The sequence below is a fragment of the Ipomoea nil genome, unplaced genomic scaffold, assembly GCF_001879475.1.
Source record: "Ipomoea nil cultivar Tokyo-kokei standard unplaced genomic scaffold, Asagao_1.1 scaffold2566, whole genome shotgun sequence".
NCBI classification, from domain to species: Eukaryota; Viridiplantae; Streptophyta; class Magnoliopsida; order Solanales; family Convolvulaceae; genus Ipomoea; species Ipomoea nil.
This window is the reverse complement of record NW_017618994.1, coordinates 6,315-20,004: the sequence shown is the minus strand read 5'-3', so window position 1 is coordinate 20,004 and position 13,690 is coordinate 6,315. Positions and strand designations below refer to the sequence as shown.

The following is a 13,690-nucleotide window of genomic DNA, read 5'->3' as shown; positions in this document are numbered from 1 at the left end:
TCATCCATATCTCATCACATAGCACACTTTGTTGGCGCCACAGGACCAATCGCATGCCCATACATGAGGGTCAGCGCATATAGCTCTGACGCGGCCCCGCAGCACCCTGCCCCGTCTCACATTACGGAGGAGCCGATCGCAACCGACTGATGGACCTTTGTCCTACATAATATTTATATACCTGACCGGTCTTTACCAGCCTGGTTAACAGTTGAGATGGTTCTCAGCCCATTCAACTGCCCGTATAGTGGACCTTTGTCCTATATAATATTTATATACCTGACCGGTCTCTACTAGCCTGGTTAACAGCCGGTATGGTTCTCAGCCCATCTGACTGCCCGTATAGTGGAACTTAGTCCTATATAATATTTATATACCTGACCGGTCTCTACCAGCCTGGTTAACAGCCGGTATGGTTCTCAGCCCACCCGACTGCCCGTATAGCCCGATTGATCTTAACCAATTCGGGGTTACACACACACATAACATAAAGCAAGTACATGCAACCCACATTAACACGTTGGGAAGGGGGAGAAAACGTATAACAAAACCTATGCGTGATCCATCACATACTAAGAATAGTCCTAAGGGGTTCATGCTTCTTCCACCTAGGTCAACGGGATACCAATTCAACTAGCATGCAATATAATAGACTCATAAACCTACGAACGGTACCCGAAATATCAAACTAGACATAGGCACGATAAACGGAGTCCGTTGGGACACCACGGGGGACGGGGGAACATCAAACGGGGAAGCCGGGAACCCAAGATGGGGAAAATTCCAGCGGGTAGCCGGTGGGTGGGGGCCACCCGCCGGCGGGCAGCTGCCCGCTGCCGGGATCACCATTCCGGCCGTGGGTAGGTGGCGGGTCCCCTACCCCCCACCTACCCCCCACTGACTCTTATCACACAATACGCCCCGGGAACCGTTGTGGGACCCGAACGCAATTACGACAACACGTAGACAATTAACGGATCAAATACGAGAAACGAACGGCACATAACCTATCATGCTTTTCTAAATATAATCAACACCCAAACATGCGATTTCCCTACCCGATAATCCAAGAATAATATCATACGATACAACCTAGGGTTCTAATCACTTTTATACCAACAAGAATACGGTTCGTCTTTTAATTGCAAGATTCGGTACAAATAACACATAAGCATCAAGGACGCCATACAATTATCAAGAATGAAAATTTATCATCAAGAACTCCACATAATCATCAAGAACACCATAATTATCAAGAATCTCCCAATATCAAGATTACCAAGATCCCCCATGGGATCATCACATCAATTATCAATAATAATCATCATAACTCGCCAATACACAATAATATGGGGACCCTAAGGGGGAATCATAACTATGAAAATAGGTTTTGTTGAGACATGTGTTACCTCTTAGCTTTAATTAATTCCTTAGCTATGAAGGGTCTTTCTTTAAGCTTTCTTCTTTCTTGATTTCTCCTAAGGGGATTCTTGGAACTTCTTGTGTGGTGAGAGATTATGGTGGTGAGCGATCTAGGTGCCTCCTATATCCCTATTTATATATTTAAGACTCCTAATTAGGATCTGAATGGTATGGGTTTACTAATTCTATTCCTTACAGGACTAAGGGCTTATTTTAGGGATAAGGGTCCATGGTCCATAGTGGACCATATTAATTAATTAAGGGGAATCCTAATCGTAGTCTAAATAGTAAAAGGCCTACTTCCTTTATTCCTAACTAGGTCTAGGATTCCTAATTAGAATCTGAATAGTAAAGGGTTTACTTTCTTTATTCCTAATAGGCTTAAGACTCTAATTTAGGCAAGGGTCCACGGTTCATGGTGGACCTTATTAATTAATTAAATCATATTTAATTATTATTAACGGGATTAATTAAATAATTAATCCGGGATTGAAGGCCGTAACACGGGGTGTTACACATGCCTTGAAAACAAAATAACACGAACAACCCACAAGAAAACCTCAAGGATACACACTACTAAAATCCTAGAACTACTTCACATGGACCTATTTGGGAAAGAACTAGAACTACTTCACATGGACCTAGAACTACTTCATACGGAAAGAAACCAACATGACACCATATCAAATCTGGAAAGGAAAAACACCAAACCTAAAACACACACATGTGTTTGGCAGCAAATGTTATATACTAAAAGATAGAGAACCATTGGGAAAATTCGACATCAAAGGAGATGAAGGGATTTTTCTGGGGTACTCCTCAAACAGCAGGGCATATCGAGTGTTTAATCTTAGAACAAACAATGTCATGGAATCTATAAATGTTGTGGTCAATGATACAACATCAGAAGACCTCCCCATCAGTGATGAAGAAATAACTGTTGTCGAAACAATAGTTTCAACACCGCAAAATCAGGAATCTAAAACAGAAAAGGATGAAATTGAAGAACCTAAAGAAACCGAGGAAACCCTCAACACTGATGAGACAAGGGTATAGAAAAATCATCCAGTAGAAAACATCATAGGAGAACTAAATGAAGGAATCAGAACTAGAGGGAAGAAATGACACTATCGTAAAATGGAAGAAGGAGACTACGACTACTGCTACACCTCAAAAATTGAACCCAAAGACATCACGGAAGCCTTAAAAAATGAATTTTGGGTAGAAGCCATGCAAGAAGAATTACAGCAATTTGAAAGACACAATGTCTGGCAGTTAGTTCCTAAACCGAAACATGCCAATATTATAGGGACAAAATGGATTTACAAAAATAAAACAGACGAACAAGGAAACATTATACGAAACAAAGCCCGACTAGTAGCACAAGGATACACTCAAGTCGAAGGAACAGATTTTGAGGAAACATTCGCCCCAGTAGCCAGAATAGAGTCAATTCGACTCCTCATAGCAATAGCATGCATACTCAAGATAATGTTATATCAAATGGACGTAAAAACAACCTTTTTAAACGGATATTTAAAGGAAGAAGTCTATGTTGCTCAACCAAAAGGATTTGAGGACCCTCATTATCCACAAAATGTGTTCAAACTCAATAAAGCTCTATACGGCCTAAAACAAGCACCACGTGCCTGGTATGAACGACTCACCGACTTTCTAATAAAAAAGGGTTACAAGAGAGGGAGTGTAGATAAAACCCTGTTTGTCAAACACTATGGGAAAAACATTGTCATCGCTCAAATATATGTTGATGACATAGTTTTTGGATCAACACTTAAAACCTACAAAGACCAGTTCATTACAAACATGGAAGGAGAATTTGAAATGAGCATGGTAGGGGAATTAAATTACTTTCTTGGTCTACAAATCAGACAACAAGACAATGGAATCTTCATATCACAAAGCAAATATGCCAAGAACTTAGTCAAAAGATTTGGTTTAGAAGAAAGCAAAATTGTCAGAACACCTGTTCCAACAACAGAAAGAATATCAAGAGATTCAGAACGAAAACCAGTTGAACAAACCCTATATCGAAGCATGATAGGAGGATTGCTATATCTAACCGCTAGCAGACCAGATCTAAGCTTTGCAGTAGGAATCTGTGCCAGATACCAAGCCAACCCAACTGAGCAACATTTAAAAGCAGTCAAAAGAATCATTAAATACGTAAAGGGGACATCCGACCTAGGAATATGGTATTCTTTTGATACCAATCAGCATCTCTCAGCCTATTGTGATGCTGATTGGGCAGGTAACATAGATGACAGAAAAAGTACGTCAGGAGGATGTTTTTTCCTTGGCACCAACCTGGTATCATGGATCAGCAAAAAACAAAGCTCTATTTCCCTATCCACAGCAGAGGCTGAATATATTGCAGCAGGCAGTTGTTGCACACAATTACTTTGGATGAAACAAATGCTAGAGGACTATGGAATACAACAAACAACCATGACAATCCATTGCAACAATAAAAGCGCAATAGACATTTCAAAAAATCCAGTTCAACACTCAAGAACAAAACACATTGACATCAGGCATCACTTCATAAGGGAATTAGTAGAAGATGAAATCATCAGTCTCACTCACAAAAGTACAAAAAAACAACTAGCAGATATTTTAACCAAAGCACTAGATGGAAATAGATATACAAAGCTAAGGGCCGAAATAGGCCTATGTATTCTATAATCCACACCAAATAAACAAGAAACACATGGGCCAAATCCACAAAATAAACCCATCAATCAGAACCGGCCCATGTCTGTTACAATACACCGCCCCATCACAAAAAGCCCAAACCCGGATCCACATCGCAAGCAAAAGCCCCATTTCAAAAACAGAACCATCACCCTTACCCGACTCCACTCGACATCCACCTGTGGATTTTTCACTCATCCCCAACCTTCACACAACAGCAACCATAGTGAGAACAAGAAATCAAAGAATGGGAAAGTTACCACGAAGAGGAACAACTGAGAGTACTACAAATTACACCGGCACCGGAGAGTATTCGAACCCAGTATGTGTCGAAGAAGAGAGTCCCACCATCATCGCGATGAACCCTGTTCCAATAGCCAGAGTACCGTTCGGCGAACCCCAAGAACAGAGCAACCCACCAGGTAACCTGAATCTCTCTCTGACAGACCATGAGGAAATCCCCATGCCCATGCCCATTGCGGCTGATTTCGGAGACAATAGGATTGTTGATCCAAACGATTTAGTGGTACAACTTCGGTTTGCCATAAATCGAGGCTGGGAACCTGATCTGGGCTCCTACGTTAGCTCTTTAGAAAAGGAAAATCCAAGGGAATCAGAAAATGAGGGACATGAAGATCCTCAAAATCACGAGGTAAACCGTCCCTCAAGCCCTACAAATAATGAACAAACCACAATTGATGAAACCCCCAATTCAATCCCTCGGGTCAACAAAAACCCTAGAAAGAGGAAGATGACTGACCCGCATGAAGGGGCTGATCCAAGGGCCAAAAGGCCAAGTGATTTTCCAGTACGTGCAGGTCCTCCTAGAAAACAAGAAACAATAATACAGAGGATGAACAAAACTGGGTACCAAATGAGGAAATTGAATCCTATTGTGTATTTAGTGGGTACCAAAAAATGTAGAGGTCTCAATAGCTTGATAGGAAATCATATTGTGTAATCCCCGTTCCCTAAACAAAGTGTACTTTGAATATTGAGCTTTTAGTGGATTTAGGCAGATTAGGGCTGCTTGCCCGAAACTGCGTTATAAATATTTGTGTCGCAACGTCTGTTCCAACGTTACCAAGTCCAAACGTCTATATTTATTTTCAGTTATTATTATGTAGAGGTATACCTTCAAAAAAACAAAAAATGTAGAGGTATAATTATCTTTATACTCATTATTCCTTACAATTCTAAACTCAACTAAACAATGAAATTGATATTCCTAGTAATTTATTTTTCACCCACCAAACAATGTAATTAATCTTCCCGATAATTTCTTTTCAATGGAATTTCAATTCCATTTCCCCTCAAATATTTCCCGCGAACCAAACGAGGCCTTAGTGCTTTTTAGAAGTCTTAGCCTCTTAGGTATGTTATGGTATGTACTAGACGTCTAAACTTGATTGTCTTATGATATGATAATTGACATTAACTGACAAAAGACTACAAGGTGATCGGTCATTATTAAAATAATCGTTTGACAACTTGATTCTAATTGTCCTGTTGCATTGGTAATTTGGTATCCTAATGATATGGATGTGAGAAACTTGTTGTGTAGACACTCAAACCCGTCATTGAGCATTATCTTCTTTGTTGTTTGCAGTGATTTCCTTGCAGAAAATGCCACAAACACAGTCCATTAAACTTCTCCACAAGAACCAGATAACAATACCCGAAACGTGTCCAATTCTAGACCACTCTTACAATATTAGCACTAAAAACCTCTAAATATCTCAACCTTTGCAAAAAGAATAAAAAAAATAAAAAATAAAAACCACCCATTTCTCCAATCATCTTTCCATTTTGGGGCATTCAAGAAAAATGTTGAATTGGGTTAAGCTAGTTGTGATTCTGATCAACTACTTCGTCCACCATTCTTGGACCATAAGCACTATTACAACAACCTCAATCAATGCTAAGAATCATCATGTGCAGCTTGGTCTGTTTCCTCCGACCTGCGAACGGATCGAGTGTCCCACGTATGACCTGATCGAAGTTGGTAAAGACTATAAAATTCGTCGGTATAATTCATCGATGTGGATGTCTACCGCTCCCATTGATGATATCTCCCTTGTTCAAGCCACAAGAACCGGCTTCATTCGGTGAGAATTCAGCTCCACCAATCACAATATATGATTTATATATAAATTCTGTTGCTATATTTCTGGTAATCTAGTTTTATTCTCAGTATTATGAGCTTGATTCATGTCGATTATTATGACGTGACAAAATTACAGCTTTTTTGGTTTGTAGTTTGTTTGATTACATTTCAGGAGAGAACTATTACAAAGAGAAAATAGAGATGACAGCACCAGTATTGGCCGAAGTGAAACCCAGCGATGGACCATTTTGTGCATCATCGTTCGTGGTGAGCTTCTACGTTTCGAAGGTGAACCAGCCAAATCCACCGCCGGCACAATCCCTGCACGTGCAGAAATGGGGGAAACGTATGTGGCCGTGAGGCAATTCGGAGGTTTTGTGTCGGATTCCGATGTGGGGAAGGAAGCGGTGGCGCTGAGTGGTAGCCTGCAAGGGATGGTGTGGCTGGACGCCATCATGAAAAGCCACGGCGGAGAAACACCACCATGTACGCGGTAGCGCAGTACAACTCCTCGTTTGAGTTCAAGGGCAGAGTTAACGAGGTTTGGTTCACGTTTCATCAGTACGATGATGCTGCTTCTAAATCTGGATATATGCGGCTTTAATTTTCATATAATGTTGTTGCTGTTGTTCTAATAAGTAGTACAATATGAAAATTAGTACTTGGACTTTCAAGTTCTACTCATTACTTTTACTATCACTTAAAATTTTGATGTTGATATCTTTCTCGTGTAACATTTTATCCGTTACTATTATTATAACATTAGGATAAGTTATGATAATATTCAGTGTTTGATATGTGGTGCAACACTAATAACCTAATAGCTAGACTACCATTATGATTAGGAGTCTAGTTAGGGTTTAGGAGACCTAAAGACATACAATCACAATGATGGCCAGAGGTTATATAAGGTCCCTTATGATTAGGAGTCTAGTTAAGGTTTAGGAGACCTAAAGACATACAACCACAATGATGGCCAGTGGTTATATAAGGTCCCTAGTCCTCTCACTGCTCACATTACATACCTCATACACCATCTAGAGAGAGCTGAGTAAAGTGAGAGACAAAATACTCGTGTTATCTCTGCAGTAGTCCGGATCGTTCAATCGTCTCAAGAACTATGGCTGGAGGTTAGTCGGTCCTGTATCACATATTATATGCATGTGATATATATTTAGTCTAACCGTTGGTATCAGTCACCATAAATAATTTTTGCCTAGTTTGTTTAATTGCATATATATAATATTTGAATATGTTGTATACACTGTATAATTGAGATACGTATTTGAATATCTGTATGCAATTGTATGTCTGGGCTGCTGGAAATTAAGTTTATTCCGCATTAAGAAACAAAAAAAATTATTGGATAATTAATTTTTGGCCATTGCTCCGCTGTGTTTTTTTTTTTTTTTTTTTTTTACCGGATGTGGATCGCCGGTCTTCAGTAAATCGCCGGCGGCCTCAATCACAACCAACAATGGTTTTCCGGTGATGGAGACAGTCGGACGACGACGCAGTGGACCTTCAGCTGGACTGGTTCGCGCTGTGGGTGGCGGACGTCGGTGTTGCGTGGAGGCCTGGTGGCGGCTGCGGCGCTGGGTTTCCCGGCAATGAGGCTGCTGTCTGCTTTCCTGTTGGCGACGCCGGCGACCGGTTGACTGCTATTTGTCCTCCATGACGTCGAACTCCATGGTCTGCATTTCTAGGTTACATGAAGAAGATGATGATGGATTCTGGGCCAGGTCTGGCCCAAATTCGGCCAGGCCTGGGTCTTCTATAAAAAAAGGAAATAAATAATAATAATTCAATCTGGGCCTATTTTGGTTTTGGGCCAAACGTGAATTGATATTTGGACTACATCAGTTCATTCAGATTAACATCTTCATCATATTTGGACTTCATCTAATTAAATTATCCAATTTAAATTTTTTTTATTCAGTCTATTATTAAATTATTATTCAACTTTGAATAATTATTCAATTTTAATTTAATAATGTTTCAGATTAAATTGTCTCTTTAAGTATTTGCAATTTAATTGTGGAGTATTTGTGAGTAATATGCATAATCTGAGCATGCTATTTATCATTTTACTACAATAATTATTTGACTGTTATAATTATGCCTGTAGAAAAGCATGTTCGTTAAGAAACAAATTTAGAGCCTTTTAGGTCTGAATTATAGGCTTTGCATGATTTAGTGCCTTTAAGGTTAGATTATGCGTATTATTACTCACTCCTTCCGTTATTACTCCACTCGTGTTTTATAAAGTTCCTAAAGCACATAAAGTACATAAACAATTCGTAGTTTACCATATTCAAAGGCTTATCCATAGGTCAAACTACACTCTTTAGATCTCTCAAACGATTTTACTTCAAAAATGAGAACACATAAATTAGGGAAGTTTCTTGGGGAGGAATACTAGTTCTATGGCCCTGGCTTAAAAGCCTTGTTGCTATTAGTCCCCTTGCGACCTTACTCTGCCTAAGGAGTTGGTTTTTAACCGAGCTTCGCCTCGACCAACTTTTTTGGGAGTATACCTAAGGATTGTCTATCATATTTTAGTTTAATCTGTTTGTTTATTAGGTTTTCTTGCTAATGTGATTATGTTCTTTGGTTAATTAAAGAGTTGCCACAGTATCTTTAATTTTCCAAAATTACATATTAAGTTTTACTCACATAAAGTTAATGCAAGAATATTCTAATTCACTCTGTGTGATATGACAAAATTTAGCCCACAGGAAATTTTGTTATATTTGCAGGGTTAATTAGGATGAATTACCATACTATAATCATAATTTGCCCACGGGGATTATGTATCTGCATATAGTTTTGGTAGTTTTGTCATTAAGGGTGGAAAAACTAAAATCGCACCCATTCCGTTTCAACCAATCGATTTTGGTAGATTCATTATGCGTAAAAATTTAGCCCACATGCAATTTTTATGGCATTTGAATTTATCTTTTGCATAATTTTACATTGGTAATATTATGTACTTCAGTATCTCTCTCTAATTTTGTGCCTCGAAAATTTTAACCATGCTTTCATTATTATTCTTTACAGCAACTCATCCTATCACCCAAACACGAACTATTAATGTTCCAATCCTTAATGGAGATAACTACAAGGAGTGGAAATATGCTATTCTCCTGCAATTAAGATTATTAGAGTTGGATTATGCTGTTCTCAATGAGCAACCCCCTGAGGTTACTGAAGAAAGCATTGGCGAAGCCAAGCAGCTTCGCGCACGATGGGTGAAATCCAATGGATTATGTGTGCTCTTCATTAAGTCAAGAATTTCTACAAAAGTTCGTTTTTACTTTGAGGACATTAAGAAAGCTAAGCCCTTGCTCAAAGCTATCGATGATAACTTCATTGAATCAAAAAAAGTTTTGGCAATAACTCTAATAATGAAGTTTAGAAATTTGCGTCTTTCCACTGTCAAGGGAACGCGGGAACACATTATGCAACTCAGGGACATTGCGGCTCAATTAAAGAAGTTGGAAATCATTGTACCATATGATTTTTTGGTGCGTTTTGCACTAGATACCCTCCCTCAAGAGTACAATCCTTTTAAGATTTCCTACATCACACATAAAGTGGACTGGTCTATCAATGAGCTGATAACCAGGTGTGCAATGGAGGAACGAAGGCTTGTGGCTAAGCTTGGGTATGTTCCATCTTCTTTTGTTTGTTTCGAATCTAATATGTTAGAAGTTAATACTAATTCTTGGTGGGTTGACTCTGGTTCAACAATCCACATTGCAAACACTTTGCAGGATTTGACAAAATTGAGACAGACGACGGGAACTGAGTGTAGCATCTTCTCTGGAAATAAGATTGCATCACCAGTCGAAGCTGTCGAAGTTTGCAATTTAGTTTTGGACAATGGTTTTGTATTGACATTAGAAAATACATTTTATGTTCCTAGTTTTTCTAGAAACTTAGTGTAACACCCCACTTTTCTAACTCTTAAACATAACTCTAAACAATCATTAACATAAGCTAAGCAGCGGAAATAATAACTAGTGGGAGTGTCACAGCCACAACCACGACTCCGTGGTGATTGCACAGGCTAAGGGGTAAAACTAGAAATAAGATAAATGTCTGGCATCCATACTAAATACTGAAATCCTAAGGGGGAAAAATATCACCCCAAAAGTTTACATCATCCTCAAAACCATAATATCAACAAAAGTCTAGAATCCATAAACAAAATCATCAACAACTAGAGTTTAGACATCAAAAACTACGAGACTAATCTAACTTGATCTCTTCTCACTGTTGGGTCCACCTGAAAGGGGTTTTGCAAGAAACACATAGACAGATAGGAAAACACCCGTTAGCACAAAGCTAAGTATAACCACACTCAACCCTGTAAAGTACAATAGAGTATACTTTGAAAACATTTGATTTCACTCGTATTCAACAAACTCATCTCATATACATCTTTAGATCTATCATATACTTTCTAGATGCTTGCACCCTATAATATCAACTAGCATGCTTATATAAGACTGAACACTTAGATACTTCAGCAAGTAACTTCTTAATTAACTTATCAAGCAATTCATGCTTACAGATAAGATCATGCCAATAAACCATATGATAAGTACTCTCATTCTATACTTTACTCAAATGAAATCTTGTGCAATGCTATAATCATACTCTTGTGCAATCTTGTGCAAAGCTGTAATCATATGCAATCTCGTGCGATACTATAATCATATTCATCTGCAATCTCGTGCAATACTATAATCATATTCATGTGCAATCTCGTGCAATACTATAATCATATTCATGTGCAATCTCATGCAATACTATAATCATATTCATGTGCAATCTCGTGCAATAATATAAACATATGCAATCTCGTGCAACAATATACTCATACTCATATGCAATCTCGTGCAACAATATACTCATACTCATATGCAATCTAGCGCAACAATATCCTCATACTCATATACAATCTAGTGCAACAATATACTCATACTCATATGCAATCTAGTGCAACAATATACTCATATGCAATCTGGTGCAACAATATACTCATATGCAATCTCGTGCAACAATATACTCATACTCATATGCAATCTAGTGCAAAAATATACTCATACTCATATACAATCTAGTGCAACAATATACTAATACTCATATGCAATCTAGTGTAACAATATACTCATACACATATGCAATCTGGTGCAACAATATACTTATACTCATATGCAATCTAGTGCAACAATATACCATAAGCAATCTCGTGCTTATATATATATATATATATATATATATATATATATATATATATATATATATATATACTCAATCACTCATTATAAAAATATTAGTGTACTTTCTGTGGAGGTCTCTTTCTTTCTCTTGAGTCTCTCTTGACTCACTTTCTTTCTCTTGAGTTTCTTTTGACTCGCTTTCTTTCTCTTGAGTCTCTTTTGACTCGCTTTCTTTCTCTTGAGTCTCTTTTGACTCGCTTTCTTTCTCTTGAGTCTCATTTGACTCTCTTCTTTCTTTTACTCGTAGACGACTTAGGGTTTCACCGATTCGTGAATTACCCCATCGGGAACGGCATAAATTCGACCCAATATCTCCTACCGTCTACGGAACCAATCTTGTGGTTCTATCTCTGTGGAATCAGGTATCAAACTATTAGTGTGCACTCCCCCTGACCAGGATTCCAAGTCTGACGAAAAGTTTCCAACCTCGTAACGTGGGAATACGTCGCGTTACATATACTGGGACCACAATGTCCATAAATATCTCCCTAGAGGACATAGTCCAAAAGGTATCCTCCATAACCTCACTGATATAGATAATACATAATTATATCTCGGCACAAGTGTCAAATAGGCACATCTACTACTGTGAAGTGCTCAATTTCCACCACGAACTAAATTAAGTGTCAAATAGGTCCATCTACGAGTTAAATTTGTTCAATTGGCCTTTTTTACAGGTTAATAACAAGTTACCTATTTAATTATTAAAATAAAATAAAAATAAAAAAAAATAAAAAAAGAATACAGCCACTGGCCTATTTGACACTTCTCCCTTATATCTTTCATGCATGCAAACAACTCTACTACTTCTCAATGCATCAAAGAATGATATACCACATTGCATGCTTATGATTTTTGAAAGTATTCTTGTGCTCACGTTGGCCCCTTATGCATTTTTGAAATATGACACATGTGAAATGCCAAAATGCTCTATAACATGCTTCTAAATCATGTATAAAATATCATGAAGTATTCAAAGTATAATGTCATGCTCGATTTGCAAATAGCCAACTTCTATACATTTCACTTCAACAAATATACTTCTATTCTCTGGATCAAATAATACAACTTAATCTTGTTATAATAGTGAATCACATTCTCAAATGATCATGCTTCTATACTTAATAAAACATCAAACAGATCACCAGGATACAACTTCTCATATACAGTGCATGGCAAAATATATACTCTGTGTAGTATTTCTTCACAATTTCCTTCATAACATACTCATTTTAAATCCAAATTTAACAAGATCGAAGTCAAAACGTGCGTCGAGACGATCCCGAAGAGCCGAGCCACAAGGGCCCATAACACTCAGTCTGAAATGACACGTAGCTGAGCCGCAAGGGCCCGACCACTGCACAAATTCTCCTCAGAATCAAACTTAGGGACTTGGGGCGCGACTCCTCATGGTCCGCCCCATGAGTCCCGTCACTCCACCGGGACTAGGCGGCGACCCTCCTCTATGGCCGTGCCCTAGTCCCGTGTAACCACGGCTCTAGCCGAAGGCCCTCCTGATGGGCCGCGGCTAGGGCCGCTGGTCTGATTTGGTGCACCCTGAGTGTGCACCAGATGACAATTTCATATGCAATTCTCAATCAAACAAGTCCAAAACATTCTCAACAACTCATAAACAAATAATAGATCACTTCTAAACATAAACACAATAAAATCTCATAGTTTTTACTCATTTCTACTCAATAACTAGGCTTCACAGAGCCAAAAAGAGTTTGGGAATCCATGGGGTTATACCTCTTGTAGTCTTTCTTCTAGCTTGGATCTCTTCTTCCTCTCTATCTAGCTTGAGACTCCTTTACCACCTATACTTCCCAAACACACCATACAACTTTAGCCTAGAACCTCAAAGATTAAAAGAAACTAGAAGAGAAATGAAGGCTAGGATTGAAGAATGAAATTAGCTTACTGTGATGTTGTTTTCTCTCTTTCTCTTGGCAGACAATTTATGTGGAGAGGCAAAGAAAGAGATCAGGAAATCAAGATGGAATAATGGGGTTTATATAGGATCCAAAACCCTAGGTAGAATGCCAATGATTGGTTGATGGAAAAATGGTAAAAGCTTGCATAAAATGAATTCTCAGAAAAGTCTTTTGGAATGGAATGGTTCACCTTGTATCATGGACCAAGGCTAGAAATGCTA

The 13,690-nt window shown here is 38.5% G+C and overlaps 1 protein-coding gene and 1 pseudogene across 1 annotated transcript; both read left to right on the top strand.

The window, feature by feature from the left end:
* Positions 1-5,885: 5,885 nt before the first annotated feature.
* Positions 5,886-6,932, top strand: LOC109153991 (annotated as a pseudogene).
* A 429-nt stretch (positions 6,933-7,361) lies between these two features.
* LOC109153990 lies at positions 7,362-10,104 on the top strand (the record flags this gene model as incomplete). Its single annotated transcript, XM_019301880.1, has 3 exons — positions 7,362-7,371; positions 9,302-9,927; positions 10,018-10,104. Coding segments are annotated over exons 1-3 (723 nt in total), but the record flags the coding sequence as incomplete, so codon positions are not given.
* Between the last annotated feature and the right edge of the window lie 3,586 nt (positions 10,105-13,690).